Raw genomic sequence first — 23,264 nt, 5'->3', positions numbered from 1 at the left:
CTAGACATCCTGCTATTGGGCGGCTTTTTCACGCACTTCCGGAGATGAGTCGTCTGCTCAGCGTCGGCTCGCCGGCTGATCTGCCAGCGGAGTGCCGGAGTGCTTTGACATTTTACGACAAACGAAACAAGTGTAAACAAACGCTTAACCGTTTGTATTGAATGCAACACGGCCATAACACGACGTGGATTTTATCTTACGTGAGTACGTACCATAAAGAAAGTCCCGTGGCACTTCTTTGGTGCAATCGCAGAGAACGCCCTGAGCCGAATGCCCGGGTTTGACGCGTACATTTTATTCAACTTCAAAACAATCCAGAGATGCGTTTCGAACGAACGCAACGTCACAACATGCGTTGCAAGTCTGAACCGTGATTGACAGACGATGAGTTGCCTCCTCCTGCCCGTCGTAAATACGGCACTCACCTCACACCCGGTTTGCGGGGACGAGCAGCAAGTCACAACTCTGGCGCGCAAGCGAGAAGGCTTTTAGCCAGGCACACTGCACATACCCCATGCGAGGTTGAGTGGTACGTCGTTCGAGAAAGATAATCCAGACCATGGGAAGCACTATCCACCCGCAGAAGTACAATGTCGCATTTCATCGCGAAACGAACGCGTCCACAACACACAGGAGGCTATGCACACACACACACACAGCTTCGGTCGCTGCATTGGCTTAGCTGCAAGCTTCGTTCGGACAATCAGCGATGCTACGACGATACAGAGCTGCGTGAGGACGACGTGCTAACCACTTCACGTATTTAAAAACACAGGGGCAAAGAACTAGGTTCATCGGAAGCAAAAAATCTTTCCTCCATTATAGTGCCTGAAATATACTGGCTAGTGTGCCGAGGGCGGGCTCCAGGCGAGCGCCGGGAGCGATGTACGCGGCCGTCTGCCGCTTGGGGCGCTGCCGTGCGGGAGTGTGCGCGTTCATCCGGCCCGAGCAGATCGCGCGGTTACCTCCGAGCTGCGTAGCAGACGGCAGCGGCAGAACTTTCCATTCCCGCTTGCGACGAAAGCGAGCGAAAGCGACGGGAATTCTGTCGCGCAACCAAAATTTGTCCCGACCATTCGACAAAAACGATCGCCGCGCGACAAAGCGACGGAATTCCTGCCGCTCTCACTCGCTTTCGTCGCAGGTGCATGCGAACGGGCCTTTATGCGCAATCTCCGCCCCACATAAAACAAGCTCTTGCTTGTCGCCTGAGCATACGGTTGATATCTGACTACGTTACACTGTGTTTGCCAGTGTATTTAAGCGATGTCACTAGGTTTGAAATGTACGCGCTCGGCGTGCAGCTTTGTAAACGCAAGCGGTTTCACATACACACGCTATTTTGCTGCTAATAGAGTTTTAGTACAGCGTTTGTGGCCTTTGCATACGCTAAACGCTAAATTTTTGCGTCCCGCTACGTGACACCGCGATGGGAGTTTTAGTAGAGCGTCTCATCAGTTTTGCGTAGCGACACACTAATGCATACGGCGCCATCTGTCAAATGTTTTCCGAAATGTCTCGCCGGCTGATCTGCTAGCGGAGTGCCGGAGTGTTTGGACATTTTACGACTATCCAAACAAGTGCAAACAAACGCTTTCCCGTCAGTGTTGAATGCAACACATGGGTGCAGCTTGTCAGAACACGGGTTCTCGCTGATCGAGTGCAGCGTTGGTTTGCTCTTCGCCTTCACGTTCATCGCCGCTGATAAAGCGATCCGATCCGGCGCGTTTTGTGCACGGGTTCTGTGTCGGTTGAAAATGTCTTTTTTCACATGCCGCCGGTAGTAGGAATTACAACCACCGCAAAATAACACCCGGCACCAGCGGGGCCACATCTGAGACCGCGCTTTTTGGATAAACAGTGCGCGGTGCACCAAAGGGAACGAGCGCACGATTCTCCCCACGCGGCTGCGAGTTCGCCGCCGATACCAACTGCAGCTACGTTCACCGCGAAAGGGCGAGGCCAGGCCGCACACATGCGGCCAGGTCATTCGTTCGCTTTTCCAGCCTGTGTCCATGGTGTCTACAGAGATGAAAAAGCCGAAAGAGCTGGCCCGTAGCAGACGGCAGTCTGTGGGAGCGCAATAGCGGAAGTACGTCACCGCTGAGGAGCGGAGCATCATGGGAGGGGAGGCCAACAGCGAAGAAACAGTTGAAAGGAGGAGGAAATACGGCGCGACGATAATTCGCGGTTTTTGATTTACGATTTCTCAGCTAATACTCATTGCTTTAACAAAATTCTTGCAGGAGGAGATTGCTAATACATTGCTTTATTTGGTTACATGTACATCCATGCATCGGCGGAAGGCATTTCAGGACCCCTTTAACGTAACTAATATAAAAACAAATAACCCCAGGCGTAACAATAGAGTAGTTTAGGTGCATTGTAATTTTTTCTTGGGGGCGCAGGAGGGGCCCTGGGGGAAGTGTTGGTAAAACGAGTTACAGCTGTTTTCTGCTGATCATTCGCGATAACGTTAGCGTTGCCGCAATGGGCTTTAACACTAGGAGAACAAAAACACACAGCCCTAGGATAAAATGCTTGGGTTTAAAATTGAGAACAGTTCGAATAAAGCACAGGAAAGGAGCAAATGCGCTCTCAAGGGTGTTTGGAACATTGTCTTTACGAACAACGAGCAAACCACAAATACTGACAAGAAATGTGAAGCACCACAGAGCGAATCAAACCATAACGGTGCACCGGCGGCTATGCTGCAACACTACGCTATTTTTTCGCAGGCGACCAACTGATCCTGTCTACTAAAATTCTTGTGTCGTGTGCTCAACTCGCGTTGTTAAAAAAGCAGTTTCTTTTTTTTTCAGCGAATGGAATCCTATATGAGCTGAAGTCAGGTGCAACATTAGAAAACCTCCACTCTTCGTTGAGGATTACACTCTGGAGAATAGCAAGCGGCGCCTTTACACCTTTGCCAGCTTGCTTACGGCACACTCGAGACAAGATAGGGCTTACAGCCTTGTGTATGAGATTAGATAGGGCTCTTGAGAGGCACATTGTTTATGTCGTGAGCAGGCGCAAGCAAAGCCCCTTTGCACACTCTTCACCTATTTGATAACATGGAACGACTGGCACATTTAGGTGCTATGATTGCGCCAAAACTTTACTTGTTTGATAACATGGAACGACTTGCATATTAGGCGCGCCAAAACTTCACCTGTTTGATAACATGCAACGACTGGCACATTTAAGTGCTGTGATTAAGCCAAAGCTTTACCTTGATAATATGAAACTACTGGCACATTTAAAGGATATAATTGCGTCACAAATTTACCTGTTTGATAACATGAAACGACTGGCACATTTAAGTGCTATGATTGCGCCAAAAATGTTGACTACCAAGTACAAATCGAGATTCATGAACGAGACGTAAGTCATGCGCATTTTTTGTTGGAAAGTACGTTTTATCGCTCCAACCTTTTGAAATGAAAGAAATCAGTGCATTCAATTTCTACCCAAAAATACAGTACCTTCGATAACCATCAGTCCCTACCTAATTTCACCCATATTAGTTTTTCTAAATTCCAAGGCACATAGCAGCGATAAAAAAATTCTAAAACTTCATTGGTCGACCACGTTGTATACGAGGACGTCACAACGAAAAAATGCACGTTCTATACAGCTATTTGTACTTAGCTATACTGACCAATAGTTGGCCGACCACGTCCTGAAATCTGCATTATTTCGTGTTACACCGCAGACACAACGCGTAGGTATCACGCTGGCGCGGACGTCATTGTGACGCCATAGTTTCTTGAAAACGAACGCCAAAGCTGGAGGCCCAGTCTCTAAAACGAGAGTCCGTCGTTTTGAAACGACGCGGTAGCGCCATGCAAATGCATGTCTTCTCGGGATAGCGTCACCGCTTTGGGGGCTCAAGGACAAAAATCCCAGAGGGGAGCACTGTAGCAAGGACGCAAAGGGGCACGCACCTCTCCCCATTATTGCGTATCACTTTGCGCTCTTGTTACAGTGCTCCCCTCTGGGATTTTCGTCCTAGAGCCCCCAAAGCGATGACACGAACCCGAGAACACATACATTTGCATACGCTACTGCGTCGTTTCAAAACAACGCTCCTTTCTTAGAAACTTTGACCCCTGGATGACGTGGTAGACTAAACCTTCTTTTTAGCCGCATAGCGAGCCAGGCAGGTTGGGTTTTAGCGTCTGATGCTTCCACGGCTGGTACACGCAGTCGGGTCCAAATTGGTTTTAAAATGGGTTAATTATTTCTTCTTTGCTCCACCAATAAACTGCCAAGTTAGCCGTTAGCAACCAGGTGAGATCCGAATTAATCCACAGAAATTGCGAAAGGTTCGGTGGCTCATAGGTTGCGTTAAAAAATGGCGTCGTTAAAATATAGCCACAGCTATCACGTGTTCGGCTGTTACAAAAACAAGTGTTTATATTTTAAACCAACACGTCTTGTTCACTGAAAAACACGTTCAAAACGCACACCAACTCATTGAATATAAAAGGAAACAATTATCAGAAATTTTAAATCTCAGCCAATGGCTATATATACTTTAAAACGGCACCCTTATTTGGCGAAGGTACTTTTTGTGTACAATGATAAATTCTTACATTAAAACTTCACACGTTAATTTGGTGCTTGTTTACGTACATACCGCAACCGACAAGTTTTTTCTTTCAGCCCTTAACTCATCACAAATTCCAGGGTAGAGCGCTGCTTGACCGCGTGGCCGGCGTCACATGCACAGTGAAACAGGCGGCAGGGCGGTGTCCTCCAGTATGTAAATACCCCTCCCCACTTTTCTTTTCACTGGCGGTGAAAGATTTCCGGGGAGGATATGATCCTAGCCATGCGTTTGTACTAAGGGCAGTTGGGGAGAAACGGAGAAAACGCGCTGCACCCGCCGCGGTGGCTCAGTGGTTAAGGCGTTGTGCTGCTGAGCACGAGGTCGCGGGTTCGATTCCCGGCCACGGCGGTCGCTTTTCTAATGCAGGCGAAAAGCAAAAACGCCTGTGTGTACGAGATTCCGGCGCACGTTAAAGATCCCCAGGTGCTCAAAATTATTCCGGAGCACTCCCCTACGGCGTGGCTCATCGCTTGCGTTGCGCCGGCGCGTTAACCCCCCCCCCCCCCCCCCCCCAAATTAATCAAACAAAACACGCTGCTTGGCTATTTCGCCAACATTTACAAACTGTGAATATACCAGTTTTCCTCCGAACGCCACTGGCAGTCGTCATAGTAATCACTGGATCAGCGCGCAGCAGTGCACAGCCGAGAAAACGCAGGCATTAACTACAACAAGAATCACGCATCCCGTCAGCGAAGAGAAAAGAACCTGAGCTTTACCGTTATGCCCTTATGGCCTTTACACCGAGGGTTAAAATACTGGTGAGATTCTGGTTGTTGCAATCAGAACCCCCTCCGTCGTACTGCTCTATCGATTTTTCGATTTTCCTTTTCCGACTGACACTATCTATGTGCGTATGCATGTCAACTAATAATAAAATATCAATATATATATATATATATATATATATATATATATATATATATATATATATATATATATATATATATATATATATATATTTGTGTCTGTGTGCTTGCGGGCGGGCGTTCATGCGTGTGTGTGTGTGTGTGTGTGCGGGGGGGGGGGGGGGTTCGAGACGTCGCCTGGTCAGTTTGAATGTAATTTGACGTGAAAAAATAAAAAAGAGGGGCCTGGATGATTCCGGGACCGTGTGACAAGACACCGGCAGTTTAATACCTCCTCGGAGCGACCGTGGAGTCGTCGCGTTACAGTTTCTCCGAATACCGGACATCCTGTTCGGTCATTATCCCTCCGACCAGTCTCGGTTTCATTGTCTGGTGCATTAAAAGACTAACCTAATAGTAACCGCATCTGTGTAGCGCATGAGTAGTGGTTTTCCCGGATAATATTTGTGACAAAAAAAAATAAGAAACATCGAACTAAAAATCCTCAAACTAAAGGGCCTGCATCGCTGAATGTACGTGTTCGGAATGATCATGCAGTTACTTGCGAAAGGGAACTCTCTAATGGCTACTCGGATATTCCCCCTCCGTTTTATTTGAGGATGTGCCAAATCATAGCGGAAAGCGAAACGAATGGTGCAATCGTCTACTCCAACATTGCGCCTTTTAGAATGGAAGGCATCACGGCTGAATAATAGCTATGGCACAATTGATGTAAATGCATTCGAGTCTTACCTTCTGTCGGAGCATGTGGAATAGGAAAGACTGACACCGCGGCCGCTGCTGCAGTGGCGATGGAGGCCAACACCAGAAGAACGGGAGATGCATTGTGGCGCCTCGAAAGTTCTGACGACATGGCTTTGGTCTGCGTATCCTAAAACGTCCCTTACTTATCTACTGCATTCCACAACAAGAAACCGCAAATAAAAACAAAGTAACGCGTGTTTTCTCTTCTTTCACTCGATTCCGTTGTGAAGTTGATGACCAGTTCGAAATTTCGCAGTTGCCAAGGGACCACGACGCACACTTTTGTTGTCAGTTGCACCGTGTTTTTGGTGGAGACGTAAACGAGAAAGCACGGTCTCGCTACAAGACTAGAATCTCAAATGCAGCTATCGTAACATTTTGTTCCACTTTGACACAACTGCAATTCCCACAAAACACTAAGGGCTAAGAAAAAATTCCGCAACAGTCAAAGAAAATTTTAAGGTATATAACTAGCATTTGCCAAACGTCCACATCGAAGCCGGGCACGCGGTTTTCGGGCTCACTTCGCTTTTGTGCAGCACAACTTTGCCGATGACACTTTTCACCAGAAGTTCTAATAGTACATCACAAGAGCGTCGACGTGTAAGCTTCAATAAAGTCACAATCTTCCGCGCATCTGTCACACAGGACTCACTCCGCACCACTTTTGTCCACTTTTCCTGTCGCAGCTCTCCACATCCACGACGAACAGCACTGTCGTTCAACCATCGATTAACTAAGTCTGCATCAGCCCGCGAGCTGACTTGAGGGTACTGTGCACGAGCGGATCTCCGAAGCCCAGTAGCGGCGGCCGGCACAGAAGGCGCGCGCGTGTCCGGCGGCTGAAGGTGGGCGTGGGGCCTACGATAACCTTCGGCCGACGATGACGACGACGACAGGAAAAGGGCACTCGCCGACACGCTCTGCGCTACGAGAGCGGCAGCAGCAGCGCCGCGGCGTCGCTGCAACGTGCAGTTCGCTCTCTGGAAGGCCGCGTCGTCCGGCGGGCGCGTTCCTCGAGAGGGCGAGCCGCTGCGTCCCTCCTTTCTCGAGGAGGCCTTGTTCCTTGGAGACTCAGCCATCGCCGAGGTCCGTCATTTCCGCGTCGAAAGAGCGTCGGGCGTTTTCGTTCAACGCCGCTTTCCCACGTGGCCGTGGTGACCCAGTCCCCTCGCCTCGTCGTGAGGTGCGATGGTGCCGCTAAGCGCAGGAAAGAGCACCGCGCGTAGCCAGTTTTCGAGGAGGGAAAAGAACGTGGGAACAACAATAGCTGGCGCCTCGCTGTTCTTCTCGAAACGAGCGTAAAGAGCGCAGTGCGTGAGTGCAGTGCGTGGTCCATGTTCGCAGCAGCGCTAAGGTTACGGGGCGCTTACATTGGCTGCTAGATTCTTGTAATGTACTCCTATATGTCGCTTTTACTGTGGTCCGTTTGTGGGGACCTATAAAGACTATACTTATTCTTACGCTACCTGCAAACGAACATTTTGGCTTGACTTTCTGCCTTTCTCTCACCCTAACGAAATAGTGCTTGTGGCCTGGCCGTATCCAGATCGGACACGCTGTGCGAGCTTCTTTATTATGGCCCCACCCTCCGTTTTTTGGCCAGTTATATCTAGCGTTCACAATCCTTTTTCAAAAGCACTTGGTCAAACTTCCTTAGCAAAGACAAAGCTGAACTGTCAACCAGCGGGAGCGGTAGTGCTTTGGCAAATATACATATTTGAACGCGACATCGTTTGCGACGTTACTGAGTCAAAGAAGACAAGCACAAACTAGTTAAGTTAACACCAATCTCTCCCTTTCGCCGGCGCGGAGGAACTCAAGTTTTCTTACTGTTTTAATCTTAAATTTTAGTTTTTCAGTTAGCCTGAATCTCGGAAAACGGACCTAACAGCGACCTCTAATTACTCCGTGTAAATCTGGTAGTGAATAATAAAGGCGATGTCCTTCTTGCACGCCACATCAACATCGGACAGTAAAACATTAACTTTCTATGTTTTTTTTTCTTTTTTCAAATAGTTTGTGAAGAAACATCCAGCCTTCTCAGCCACGCATAAATGCTCTGAGAACCTTAACTCCCAAACAAAGTTGTGCAATGAAATTCTCAAAACCGAATAACATTCCTGTTTTGACGCAATCACGCTGTCAATCCACACGTTTTACACTTGAAAATTCCATTTTGAACTCACCCTGCGGAGCTAATTATGCATGAGAAATGACTAGCTTAACCCGAATACTTCCATCGTATTCTTCGTCGTAGGAGCCAAGAAGAAGGAGAAGAGCATGAAATGCGAACAGACCTTTCCTGGAACAATCATGTTGAGTACATTACCTTAACAGCTGGACGTGTTCTTAACTTCAATAAAATAAATTTTGAGAAAACCCCTCGAGACGACAAACAAAAATTGTAATTTTCTAACATACGTTCGATTCTACAGTATGCTGTAGTGGTATAGGATCCAAAGACTAAGATTCTTATAAATAAATTGGAGACAAATTAAAATTGTGCTGTATAATTCGTTGGTAACTCATGCAGTTATTTCATCAGCGTTATAGGCTTAAAACGCTCTGTCTCATGGGGTACTCTGAACCTCTGGAGCACCTTTTCTAGATATTTATTCTTGAAACAGATTGTCTGCTAGGGGGCGCCAATAGATCGACATCACTGCCTCCACCCTCCAACGTAAAAATCCAAACGAAGAGATAACAGCAAAAAAAAGGGTGAATGTTCATGCCGTACATCCGCATTCCAAGCGTCATTTTCCCCCGTACAAATAAACAGTGGAACGCCCTATCCGACAATCGTGTTGTCGCATAAGCATAAGCACAAGCACAAGCATAAGCATTAGCACTTGCGCATAAGCACATGACTTAAATCGTTTCTCATTGAATGTGCCGTTCTCATCCTCTGTTTCCGCTGCAATCTGGGCATGCTGCCGTAAATACGGTAAACGCTGCATTTTTTTTTTGTTATGATTAGGCTGTGCTTGTGATTCTTTGGGTCTACTTCCTGCATAACATTGATTGATTGATTGATTGTAGGGCTTAACGCGCCGACGAAACGGAGGCGATGAGGTGCGCCGTAGCGAAGAGCTCCGGATTAATTTTGACCACTTTGGGATCTTTATCGTGCGCTGAAATCTCGTACACACGGGCGTTGTTGGTTTTCGACTCCATCAAAAAAGCGGCCGCCGCGGCAGGGAAACGAACCTGCGACCTCGTGCTCAGCAGCACAATGCCTTAGCTTTTTATGCCTGCCGTAAGCAGCGCTAGTAGTAAACCAAGAGTGTAAAACGTGGGTATATTAGCCCTTTTTGGTAAGATGACATGTCATCACCCCGCTACAAAGGGGAAACCAATAGCAATCATCATCATCATCATCATCATATGTCGATGCCTTAAACCCTACAATCAATCAGATCACGTACCTGACCAATAACCTTCCAAGGTCTACTCATATCAATTCATTCCCTACTCAGCGCGGAACTTTCTTGGCTACCTTCAACGCAGCCTAAAACACGTTCCTCCACAACTTAAATGACAGCCTTATAACCATCTCGTCCGCCCCCAATTAGAGTACGCTTCAGCAATCTCGGATTGTTGCGAAAATAAACTTATCAATTGTTTGAAAACCATTCGAAGTTCGCGGTTAAATTTACATATGCCGACTGCTCTTCTTTCACAAGTGTCACAGAAGTGGAGAAACGCGCCATCCTTCATGGCTGAGTCACCACCGAAAACTAGACAAAATTGTCCTGTTCCACAGACACTATCATTTTCTACCACACAGTAAGTAATTACCTCCACCCGCACACCTCATGCCACTGTAATTATTCGCTGCATTTTTTATTTACTCGTCATTCTAAGACATCGACCCCTACAATCAACTTCGCAGAAGGCAGAAAAGCCCTTCTGCGTTTCATGATGGACACATGCTTGGATGAAAGACTGTAGTGCCACGAAGGGACTAAAATGTGTGCACGACCCCGCTCCTATCCCCTCTTTTCACCTGCCCTCTCTTTCATCCCCTGAACACCTCTTCCCCAGTGCCGAGTAGCAATCCGGCCTCTAAGCCTGAATAGCCTCTCGGCCTTTCCTCTCGATTTTAGCCTCCTCCATGCTCCTCTCCTACAACCACCACATTCGAGAACTCATTTATTGGAAACTTTGCTAAACTTTGGAATAATCTTCATGTGTATGCTGCGCAAGTAACCGACCCGGAAGTGTTCAGACTAGCATTGATGCCGTGGCTTTATTTTAGTATACATTATATATTACAGGCAATATTTTGATTGTGGGGTGACATGCGCGGCAGCTACATCTGCGCCATGTGCCGCGCGGTTTTGGTGGGCTCCGGAGTGATTTGGACCGCCTGGAGATCTTTAACGTGCGCCCACACGTGCATTCTCGTTTTTCGGCTACATCAAACAAGCAGCCACCGTGGCCGCGGGAATGAATGCGGGTCCTTAGGCTCACACAGTTACTCTCTATATTGGTGCTATGTTATCTACGAATTTTACAGCTTTGTGACCGTATGAATCTCAAGCGTTGCATTTTTTCTTTTTGTTCACAACAGCACTGTTTCTTGGATATATGCCTTACCCACCCCTCATGTCATAACACTACACCACGGGGCGTTGAGGTGACGGAAATAAATAAATAAATAAATAAATAAATAAATAAATAAATAAAACCCAGACAAAAATCACAACAGGAATACCCCAAAAACTTATCAAGTGTTCCTGTCGTGCGAAAAAAAAAACTTTGTTGTAAATAGCAGAAGCCCAGTTGTCACGACAAAGCCATGTGTTGCTACGACACATATTTATGTAGTAGCGACAAAGTCAAATTTCTTGACTACAAACATTCCTGTCGCCACAACACAACTGCCAGTTACCGTACTCCTCACAATGGGCATTACATTCAAGCCATGTGAAACTACCGATGCAACACCAGGATCACGACAAGACAGGAATTCGGCACGACGGAACATGAAAATCGGGAAAAGAATACGACACACGCCAGAACATCAGAATCACGCCACGACAAGAATACGACAACAAGACAGTACGACACGAGAAAATACTTCAAACTACAGAAATTTTTTCTTGTCGTCTTTTTCGACTGGGAAAAGAATAAAAATTTTAAACCGCTCACGGGATTTCAACTCGGCCTCACAAGCGTGCTATTTAGTTGCAAAGCCACTATCCACCAAAAGTGCTTTTTTTCAGAAGCACGTGGACTACATGATCAAACGTTCCCCTTACATGGCGCCATGTGGAACCGTGGAAACCCACTGAACTGACTAGCGATTTCTGAAGATGACTGAGAGCAAGTCGTCGTTGTTTCCTCGTTGGGTTGAGTTCAATTATACGCAGTCCTGGCATTGTATCCTTTACGTCGGACTCGTAGACGGTGTAGCGCTCCGAGCTAAAAGTGTCCTTGGGGTGTCTTGCCAGGGAAGACGCACCTATTCCGCCGAGCATGCGTGACTTGGGCGTAGAACGACTACAGGTAGGGCTGCGTCGTGAAACTGTTGGCAGCAGTCCATGTGCGTACGCGGCGACGTAGACGCATTATATAGCCTTCCGTGCGCGGATAAGGTTCGACCGATCTGGCGTCTTTCCGCTTTCCTTCATACTTTGTGTCATCCGGGATAGCTGAAGTAGGCGCCGGTGTGCAGCCCCGCATTACGATCTGGCTGGTTTCATATAAGGATGCTTCCCGTTGGCATATAAACAGTAAAATGTTGCAATGTAAAACTGTGGCACGCCATTCAAAAGCGCAGCCGATAAGCCTGGTAATATTAAGCGCTTGACTTGCAATGATAGGTTCTCAGGGCATTCTTATGTACGACGTGCTACGTCATATCGTGAGAGATTTTAGATAGCGCTCACGCTTATAAAAGGACTGCCACCACTATAACCAAAATATTGGTATCCTTGAAAATACTACGTCATCAGAGGCGCAGCAGACATGGGAAAAAGTAATAATCATAAAAGGTTTTACATATCTATTACCCCTCTAAAATGACTGCTACAATTATAGCCCTGGATATTGACAACCTGGAATAGAGTGAAGAAACAAACGTCGTCAGGAAGCGAGATTTGTTCCGCTTTTTTTGAGAACTACTGTGAGTAAGCAATTTCGCTTGTCCTGTCGTAAAATGTTGTGTCCCTTTCTATCTTAAGAAACAGGACACGGTGCCGAAGCGTGCAGATACCGATCGCTCTAATTTTTCCATTGCACTGGTGAACGTCCGCAGCTATTGTTCAATATGTGGAACTATACTTTCGAAAAAAAAAACGTATCAACCTACAGGGAACACAGGCTCTTTTCAACCATAACAAGCAGCTTCCACGCGGCGTTAAACAATTGCCACACAGGGAATATAAACACGTTGTTCCCCAAATGCGCTTACTCCAACTTACCAATCACGCTGGCCATCATCCCAAAGGTGGACGATGTACAGGGGCGGTAGACGATATCGCTGTCGGAGACGCTATCTAGTAGGCGCCGAAAGACGCGGACTGGATGGACTCGGAGCGCCGCGACAAGCTTAAAGGAGCCACGAAGACAAAATACAAGTTGGGTTTAGTAAAAAGACTGCTTAGTCCCGATAAAAATGAAACCAATATCAGCGCAATCTTCGAAAAAATAACGGAGATATTAAAGAAAACGTGTGAAGCAGTCGCGGAACCCCTAGCCCATTTCCCGCAACTTTTCTATGACGTCATGGAACCTTGTTTTTGCGATTGGCGGCCGCCTAACTGACCTGTCGCGACGACACATGACTGGACGTCTGTAATGGGGCCTCTAGTTCCATTGGACCGCATCACTTGAATGCTAAGGTGCAGGTAACGCACTAAAAATTATGTTTTATTGTTGGCCCGTATGACGTCATTCTTGCGCACAACACGTCACTGCGTTGTGACAGAATGACGTGAGCAAGTGAGTTGTGAGCAAGTCACTGTGGCCCAAAATTTGAAAGTTTTTAAATAATTCTAGCTTTTTTTGTTAAAAAAACATCTTTTGTGACTGTAATGGAGCTGAGTGAGATACTGAATCCTAGTTCTTTCAAATTAAACGAAGTTCTATTTTCTCCTCACGGCTCCTTTAACACGCGTCGTATACGACTAGGCGCACAACAGTCGAGTGTTGTGGCGACCAAACTATCCTGCGCTCTCGGTTCGGCTGCACCCTTTTCGGACTATTTATATGTCAAGGCGAACTTTGGAGCGAGTTGGCATTCCGTTTCGTACGTATAAAACGCTTTGTTTGGGACACAGGACGGCATAATAATACCATGGCCAAGCGCCGTAACTTTTGGTCGTCCTTCGACGTGAATACTGCGCTTTGCACGTCGCCGTGCAAATCGGATACCGTTCATTCTTTAAAAGAATGGGTGGCATCTACTAACGGATCACTAACCAGTTACTTGACACAGCATCGACTAGGTACTCAGTAACTGGAGATAGCAAATGTAGCAATAGTAAGTTTACTAACTCAACGCCGCCTGTATAAACATTGCTTGACGCGTCGGCCGCTTTCCAATGGGGAGGGTAGGGACGCTTAGTTCAGCCACTCCACCGCAAAGTGGCGCGCGCCGGCGGACGCCGCGCCTTACGTCACTGCTCGCGAGTCGCGAACGCTGCACCCATTTCTAAAGCGTGTGTCTGTCAGCTTGCCTCGAAGGCTTCGGAGCGCCGCCTGGAGAACGCTTGACAAACTCAACTATTTTGCATAGTTTCTGAGAAGCGGCGGTGGCTGGCGGACATGAAAGCCCGTAGGAAGGCTACGGAGCGGGAAAGGCTAGGAGAGAGCAACAGAAGAGTGGCTGTTTGGCCATTTTTTGCTCACGCGTTAGGCAATGTTTATACAGGCGGCGTTGACTAACTGAAGCAGTTAGTGCGGACCACTACCTTCAGCAGGAATGTCCTAGTGAATAACACTCTCCTTAGCTAGATGTTTTTGCTTACTGGCCATGCATAACATAGTGAACAAAAAAATGGGCCGCCTCCACTAACGAGAAAACTGGGGATGGGCGAAGCATGCAGTGTATAAGTGTATTCAAAGATTGCAAGTCACTATCTCTTGCGACATGGCGTGCGCTGATCGCGCGCCGGAGAAGCGCTGGTGGGAGGAGCAATCGCGCACTTGCTGAGGCGGTGGCGACCTCACTTGCGCTGAACCGGATTTAAAGGCCAACTGCACTCAAATTTCACCTCGGCCAAATTTATTTGTAATGCGTAGTAAGTACCCTCAACAAAGCTGGGACACATGTGGTAGCCCCGTGAAACGCCTCGTTAATCAGTCAGAAGCGTTTAAAAAAGCTCCGCCGCAGACCACTCTGCACCTGCCGGCGGATCGCGTAAACAGGCATGACGCGCCTCTGACGTTCCAGCCGACGGTGGCTTTTTCCTAAAGGTCATAAAATTTGTTACTATCAGTGAATGTTACTGTCAAACTAACAGCAGTTACTAAGTGCACGGTCTAAACTAGTAACGATAGCATTTAGGTTGCATACTTAGTGGCAGGACGTAGGTACCGTTCTGCGGGGTACTAAAGTTTGTAAGGACTTAGTAAATACCCGCAAATAGCCGTAGCCCAGAAAGTTTGTCGTCTAAAACTTCCCATGGGCCTTGAAGTGTACTTACGTCCATGCTTTAAAGGGGAAAGTCTGTGGACGAGTGTCCATAGACTTCTTAACTGCTACGCTGTAGCTGCATCTCTTTTTCCGCTTTCCTCTCTTCGTTTCGAAGCCGGCTCGGCTTCTTCTTCAGGGGTGACAGTGGCCACGCTGCAGCTGCGTCTTATAGTCTCACATTTGCTGGCCTCGCACAAAGCCCCTCGCTGCGGCACGTAATCCGTGTGTGTACACCGAGGGGAGAGTGCCAAGCGAGCGATTAACATTCCCACGTGTGCGTTGAATGTGCCACGATTCGAGGAACAGCCGCTTCCTCCAGTTCGTTTCCCTTTCGAGGATGGCCGTTCCGGAGAAGTCAATTTTGTGGTCGGCCACTTCGCAGTGTTCGGCGACTGCGCTGCGGACTCTATTTTGTTTCCGGACGTCGTTCTTGTGTTGTCTAATCCTCTCCGGCAGGTTTTTGGTCTCACCGATGTACGAGGCGTTGCACCCCGCGCACGGGATGCGGTAGACGACCCCGGGTGCCTTCTCTATTGTTAGCCGGTCTTTGGGGCGGGGGATTAAGGGGCCTATAGTTGTCGAAGGCTTGTGGGCTATTTGTACTCCTACCCCTTTGAAAATGCGGGCTAAGGCCTCGCTTGTTCCTGGTACATACGGCACCGGCACGCGTTTCAGGGGTCCGGCGGTTGAAGTTCTTGGAGAGTTTGTCACCCTCTTCTGCTCTTTGCGGCGGGTCACGGAGTGAATGAACTTTTTCGGGTAGCCGTTTTTCTTGAGGCCCGCCAATACAAGGCTTACTTCTTTCTTACGTTCTGATTCGGACGAGCAAATTGCATCAGCTCTGACAAACTCTCCAAGAACTTCAACCGCCGGACCCCTGAAACGCGTGCCGGTGCCGTATGTACCAGGAACAAGCGAGGCCTTGGCCCGCATTTTCAAAGGGGTAGGAGTACAAATAGCCCACAAGCCTTCGACAACTATAGGCCGCTTAATCCCCCGCCCCAAAGACCGGCTGACAATAGAGAAGGCACCCGGGGTCGTCTACCGCATCCCGTGCGCGGGGTGCAACGCCTCGTACATCGGTGAGACCAAAAACCTGCCGGAGAGGATTAGACAACACAAGAACGACGTCCGGAAACAAAATAGAGTCCGCAGCGCAGTCGCCGAACACTGCGAAGTGGCCGACCACAAAATTGACTCCTCCGGAACGGCCATCCTCGAAAGGGAAACGAACTGGAGGAAGCGGCTTTTCCTCGAATCGTGGCACATTCAACGCACACCTGGGAATGTTAATCGCTCGCTTGGCACTCTCCCCTCGGTGTACACACACGGATTACGTGCCGCAGCGAGGGGCTTTGTGCGAGGCCAGCAAATGTGAGACTATAAGACGCAGCTGCAGCGTGGCCACTGTCACCCCTGAAGAAGAAGCCGAGCCGGCTTCGAAAAGTCGGGTTTTTTGCCTTTTTGCATTGTATTGGTTGGAGCCTAATTAAATCTCAGTTCAGTAACTTCCCAACCAGACAGAAGTCTGTCGAAATGTTCACTTTCAAGTCCTCTCTTCGTGTTTAGGAGCGAATTACTTTGACCGGCACCTTTGCAACAACATCGCGTCCGAGTTGCGTTATTGACTTTCATTTCGTCGTCTTTTGACATGATTCCCTATAACAAGCAGACTGGTGACACACGCCATAGTTTTGCCAGAATCAGAGTTCTGCACATATGAGGGGAACCTCGCTGTTCCACTCACGTGCCATCACGTTCACGAGTCAAGCTGTACGCACAGCTTTATACTTTTTATTCCACCGTTGACAACGTACGGGGATAGCGCTGTGGTGACGCACCCGGATCCACTCTGGAGACTCGGCTTTAAATCCCATGCTTACTATGATGTATCTTTTGCTCTTTACACAGGCTGACATTTTCTATACTGAAGAGCAACAAAAAAATGTTTTTAGGGGCGAAGCTCCTTAAGGCGTGGGTCTGTCCATCCTCGACGTATGTATGTAGCCACCTCTAGTTTAGTTCTTGGATTGTTTACTAGATGGCGGTACTTGTATTTGATGAAAAGATGCGCTTGGATTGTTTACTAGATGGCGTGGCTACCTCTAGTTTAGTTCTTGGATTTTTTACTAGATGGGGGGGAGCGTTGTAATAAAATCCGTTCGCTGTTGGCGCGCGCTCGGAGTCGCCCGATGGATAAGGCTGCAGATGTGCGAGCCCGCGAGGCAGAAGCGCTCCGTGAAGCTGCGCGACGCCGCCGCCAAGATCCTGCCGTACGAGAGCGGGAGGCCGAAGCGTGTCGTCTGGCTGCGCGACGCCGCCGCCAAGATCCCAGCGTTCGAGAACGAGAGGCCCAAGCGTCACGGCAACGGCGCGAGGACCCTGCCGTACGCGAAGCGGCACGGCTGCGGCGCGAAGAGGATCTTCAAAACGTCAGAGAACGGGAAGCGGCGAGAAAGCGCGCGTATCGGCAGGCAGACCCCGATGCAGTGAGAGCTCGTGAGGCGTCTGCAAAACGCATCAGGCGAGCTCAGCCCCAAGGTGCCGACGCGCGGTTTAAGCGAGACTTTCTAGACGTTACGTTCGGACACAGATTTAGTGGGCGAACTTTCACTGAAGAGTCACGTTTTTACCGATGATTTCCCCTCAGGAGCTTCGCCCACTTATCATCATTCACCCCGTGGATATGCTGTGCATTTTTTTTTTTCAGAATGGGGCATTTAGGGTTTGGGTTATCATTGCGGACTAGTGGAGATTGAGAGCTTTTTTTTCGCTAACTCGTTGGCTGCAAAGGGCCGAAACATACTCAGTACACCAGAAAAATAGCACTTTGTTCTAACTCCGAGACGAACAGAAGAAAACGCCGACGAATTTTTCTCTGCATAGGCAGACAAAACGAGTATAAAACTAGGGAAGTCACAATGAAAAAGGAGGCCAGTCGAGGGAAGTTTGCAAGACGCAGAATTGAATTACTACAAGGAAAAGATACAGCTCGCGAGGCCGCGACTGGAATTTTAATCAGCGCGCTAAATTTAGAAACGGCAAACCTATTTTAAAGCGTAAGTTACACTGCCCGAGGTTGAGCAGTTTCACGGGGACCCTGAAGAGCCGCGCAGCGCAAGAGCGAGGAGCGTTCGATTAGATTAGATTGGATTAAATTGAATTGCATAGGATTGGATTGAATTGGAAATCCAATCCAACTGGAGTATGGGTGTGTAGAGAATTGGGTGTGTACATTCGCAGGTCTCCGCATTCCAGAGGAGTGACGTCATGGCCACGGCAGACAGACTGGCGCCGGCGAGTTCCCAGCTGTGCGCCTCTGTTGCACAGTAGCCAAGTCTGACGCTATGCCGGAGCCGCTTGATAGCCGTTTCGCGTGGCTCCTGGAGGGCCGTGCTGCGCATGGGTGTGGAGCAGTGATTGGAGGGACTGGACTGAACTGGACCGGACCAGACCAGACCGGACCGGACTGGACTGGACCGGACCGGACCGGACCGGACCGGACCGGACCGGACCGGACCGGACCGGACCAGACCAGAGTGGAGCGGACCGGACCGCACCGGAACGGACCGGACCGGACGGGACTGGACTGGTCTGGACTTGACTGGACTGGACTGGATTCCATTAGATTGCATTGCATTTCTCAACCGTAGCTCACGCTACGTATATCCTGGGATATCCGAGCTAAGCCACTAATAATTTTTTGCCAGTGCCTCCCGCTATCTACCGAGCGTTTTGATATCCAGTTCTAATTGGTTTGAACTCTTTTCAGTTCCCGTGAGGCAAATATTTTGTCTTGCATGCGGCCCCTGACCAAAGTAAACATTACGAACCCACTGAAAAAAATTTCAGACTATCGGTGTAGGCCTAGATTAGGAGATGTTTTCGTAGGCCGGCCACTGATAATAATTCCTTTAGGACGACATATCTAACGGTATGGCCTGGAGCAGTAGCTTTCAAACGAGAAAGAAAATGCCCCGACAGGAGGCGTATACCATTTAGCAATTCAGAGATTGGCCAAGGCTATGACCTTCCAGACATACAAGTCAGAACATCTTCACACAGAGTCACATTTATTCACATCTATAAACGGAAATTTGGGCTTTTGGGATTTTGTTTGGCAAATGAAGCGGTGACAAGGTGGCTAACGGGTGTGAAGTGGCCTGACCAGCGTCAATCAAATGAAGTTAGCTGCTTAGGTAAAAAAAATGCGTTAGCTCTACATTTGCGTTGTAAACGATGAATAAATATTCAACTCAAAGATGACCGATATTTTTCAACGCTAGGTAGTAGCGCTACTTTGTGGCCCCGCGGTCGCGTAAGCCCACTGGGACAGTTCAGAATGCAGGTGCAGTATCATGCGGTTCCGAGCACCACGGCTCACTCTGTGACCGACAGATATCTGTGTTAGCTCTCACTGATCAGAATTGCATGACCATTATGTCAGAAGACAGGAAGTACCCAAGGTTGCCCTTACCGGCCCCTCCTAGAACTGAAACAGAGGGAAAAGGCAATGGTTTTTCCACTATTCCTTTGCTTCCGGAAGAACGCGTTTTCGTCCATGTACGTCCTGTAGGAAATATTCTTTGGTCACGTAGTGTTATAGCAACCGCTGAAAATCGCAGCTTGGGGGCCTAACTGCACTGGCAATTTCCTGCTTGCTCGCTTACGCCTTCTCTCACCACTGAAGAAATTATATTCAAAAAGTCCTTCGTACCTAGAGGTACAACATGGCGCGACGGGACTGGCAAGAGACATGGCGAAACTTAAATGTAGGGGCCGATTCCACAATGCTGGTCCCTTTTCGCTTGTCCCTTATCCAAATCCTCTCTCGTCATCCCTGCTGACTTTCGCGCCACCACATCTCCGCAAAGACGAATTTTTCGCGCTTGCCTATTTTCCCGCGCACTGTAAAACCAAGCAATGTTCATGTTGAAATTATGTTTATTGGAGGCAATTTGAGCTCCGCTATAGGCACCCTGCACCGGACTGAGGCCGCTGTGAGCGCCGCACTTTTCCAATAAAACTGTATATAGCGCACGCTAGATTATCAATGAAGGAGTGGTGATTTCTCTACCATTTATAACTCGCTTCCTCGAGCGTGCCGTCCCAAAAGTCTAGGGGGCTGATACTGAGACACGTCGAAAAGAAAGACGGCCGTGATGATGGCGTCCGATCCTGCCTCCTACTATAGCGAAGATATTTACCTCTACCTCCAAATGGTCCTGTCGCGACTGTTGGTGTGAACAGGAAACTCCCGCAAACAAATAAAAGACGTTACTGGCACCGCCAGGAATCGAACCCGAATAGAGCGGTTTCCGCCGCTCCGTCCTTTTTCACTAATGGCGCCGAGTCATTGAGTCGCACCTTAATGAAGGGGCATCGACTGGATGCATCGACCACCGGGAACCCAAACTGCGAGGTAGGGGACCACTTTTTCCGAATTTAGAGGACCTTTCTGTGCCCGCGAGGAGCCCCCGCCACTAGGCCAAACGTCGACTTCGGCCTCGGTCGAGGGAGCGGTAGGCCTAGCCCGAGCACCGGTGAAGCACCCAGGGGAAAATCGAACCATCCGTGACTACGCAAGTGAGCATTGGCCTGAATCGGCTGCCGCTATGCGTGTAGAGGTGGACGCATTGAATTTTTTCCGAACCAGTGCAAAAGATCGCAATGCTAGAAAACTGCCAGTCAGGCAAAAAGGCGTGGGCGAACAGAGTCTAACGCCCGTACTTCGAGCGAGCCAAGATGGCGCCAAGGCCACGGCTGACATCCACAGCCGGAGCCACGAGAGTTACTTGACATAGAAGCTCCGCAACTCCTCATGCAACAAAAAGTGGCCCCAGGATTGGTTCACAGTTTTGGATTCTCCCGTACAATGGCGTCATCTATTGGTGATAAAATAAACTATACAACGCGGTTCGTAACTTGACGACCGGACGACCTGGGCGAAAAATGGTATTTGGGTGCTTTCATAAATTTGTTGTGCCGAAGAAGCTCAACGTGTTCAACCACGCAAGCGTTTTATGTGCACTTGAACCAGGAGTAGTAAAAAATGCGACCATGTCTTCAGCGGGATGCGTTGTCCCCTGCGTCTTCTGCGCGTCATCTGCGGTCTTCGGGCGGCCAAAAAATTTAAAAACTCGCTGACTTTACACAAGTTTTACATTATTATTTAGAGTTACTTGATCAGTTCCTAGGTTAGTTTTGGCATTCAGTGTGATGTCGGTCGAGCGATAACTGCAACTTCAGCACTTCAGGTCGGACCTGTGTTGTGCCGGAGTGCCCGCGCAAGCGCCAATTGGTCGAGGCAGTTGCGCAGACGCAGAAAGTACCGCAACAAAGAAACTACACTAAAATAAACAATAAATAACTTAGGAAAGTACAAAAATAAAACTTACGCACCTTTAAAATAAAGTTTAACGTTAAATTGTCAGTTTGAATAATTACTGTGTTTTTTTATAGCTTGTGCAGAGGTCGAGGTGGCGCCACCGGTCGTACTATACAAAGCATGGGGGGGGGGGTGGGGGGTCCGAGGTGCGGGTTCTTTTTTGAAGCAGGGTTTCGCAACTGCCTGCATCGAAGAGCTCTTGGAGCAACAACCTGGGTGGTGGTGCCACCAGCAGCAATACACGTCACTCAAGGGCGAAACGTGTAAACAAGGGCAAATTGTTGAAGGGCGCGCGCATGCCAGCCGCGCGGCGACATGAAGATGCTGATGCGACCGCAAGGCGGGTTCCGCGTGAGCGATGTGACCCGCGTTGAACGAAGTCGTGCAATTGCGGTGGTAGCATAGATAACCGCAAATGAAGCAAGTGAAGACTTCGTGCGAATGAACCTCCAGCAGAATATCGTTCTGATGAGCACCTCCAAGAGCGAGCACGCCAACCAATACGCTGCCGTAGGAAGGATAGACATACGCGGCACGGCGCACAAATTAAGTGCCTACGAAGCGGCCCCCCACGGCACGGTGAAGAGCATCATAAGGGGCGTCCCGCTCGAGGAGACGTCCCAGGAGATTCTGGACAATGTTGTTCACAAGCATAACCTAACGGCCTTACAGGCAAACCGAATCAGTAAGACCCGATCGGTCATCATTGCTTTCGAAGGGCACTAAGTACCCAATTACGGGAACTGCCTGCTGAACGAGTGCACGTTGCACAGAAAACAAATCGACGTATGCTATGCGTGCGGAAGAGTGGGCCACAGATCGGACCTCTACACGGATCCTTCGAATGATTGATTGTTGAGTTTAAAATGCACCGACGCAACGCAGGCGATGAGGCGCGCTGTAGCGGAGGGCTCCGGATTAATTTTGACCACGTAGGGATCTTTAACGTGCACCGAAATCTCGTACACACGGGCGTTTTTGCTTTTCGCCTCCATATGAACCCAGATACTTTGAACAAGAAGGATCTCCAACACCGGCGAAGACCACGAATGAGTCCCGAAGTGTAGCCTGTTCGGAGGCAAACACCTGACCTCGGACAAGGCCTGCAAAGACCACTTCAACACACCCTACGTCGTCAGCCGGCGGCGCTGGAAACGGCGCTGAGCGGGCGAAGGAGAAAACGCCGGGAGAAGGAGCCGACGCAAGAGGGGTCCTGCATGGAGACCCCGCCATAGCGTCTCCAAAATACGGGGCCAGTCACAAACGCCGGTCCCCAGCAGCAACAACAGTGGCGGCGGGAACGGGCGCTAGAGTCGCTTCCAATTTAAGTCACAATCTGGGGGCGGCAACGGCGGCGGCAACCGCCGCTCGGAGACGGTGAGCAGGGCCGCCGCGGTGTCCCGGCTCAGTTCGAGACCCTGGACCAGTTCGAGCTCTCGGGCCAGTTCGAGGTCCTGTATCGAGTCAACTGGCCGCCGAGGGGTTCCCGAGAAAAAGGTGGTCTGTACCAACAGGTGACGCGTCGCTCGAACCAGCGACACCAAATTCCCAACCCTCACCCCCTTCCGTCCCCTTAACTCACAAACGAGTCCTCAAAAGGACAGTAGCGAAGTGACAGAACTTAAGAAGATGATAGTGCGCCCAAACCCGCTGATCCACAAGCAGAACGCCCAAATATGGGCCCTTAAGAATAAGATCGAAACTCTGGCGAGTAACGGCAGGTAGGCAAATGCAAGACCCAAAAACAACACTACGGCGGCTAACAGCGCCGAAGGCTCAAGCAAGGTGCCACAAACGTACCCCCCCCCCTTGCCGCGCCTAGTGCGGACGCCGGGAGCGGCTGGGACCACGCAATGTGCATCAAACAATCAAAGGCGATGGAGGCCGCAGAGAGCCCTGCGAGCGGAGAGGAAGCGGCGGCCGCAGAGACCGCGACCACGGCAATGACACAGATCCCGCGAGGAGGAGAGCTCACATCCATTTTGGCCGAAATTACCCAAA

General features: G+C 49.2%; 1 protein-coding gene across 2 annotated transcripts in view; it reads right to left on the bottom strand.

Annotated features, from left to right (window-relative positions):
* Window positions 1-23,264, bottom strand: part of LOC144172987 (alkaline phosphatase-like) — a 103,398-nt gene that overhangs the window by 52,839 nt on the left and 27,295 nt on the right. Inside the window, exon 1 of one of the 2 annotated variants that reach the window (XM_077701580.1) lies at window positions 6,217-7,336. The exons of the other annotated variant lie outside the window; for it this stretch is intronic. Within the exon in view, the coding sequence (XP_077557706.1) occupies window positions 6,217-6,337 (121 nt within the window). The 5' untranslated portion in view covers window positions 6,338-7,336. Of the gene's footprint in view, window positions 1-6,216; window positions 7,337-23,264 lie in introns of those variants that run through there. 2 annotated transcript variants of the gene reach the window in all.

The sequence above is a fragment of the Haemaphysalis longicornis genome, unplaced genomic scaffold, assembly GCF_048455015.1.
Source record: "Haemaphysalis longicornis isolate Haplotype H1 unplaced genomic scaffold, Haemaphysalis longicornis Haplotype H1 scaffold_28, whole genome shotgun sequence".
NCBI classification, from domain to species: Eukaryota; Metazoa; Arthropoda; class Arachnida; order Ixodida; family Ixodidae; genus Haemaphysalis; species Haemaphysalis longicornis.
The sequence above is the reverse complement of the archived record's forward strand: the minus strand, read 5'-3'. Positions and strand labels throughout refer to the sequence as shown.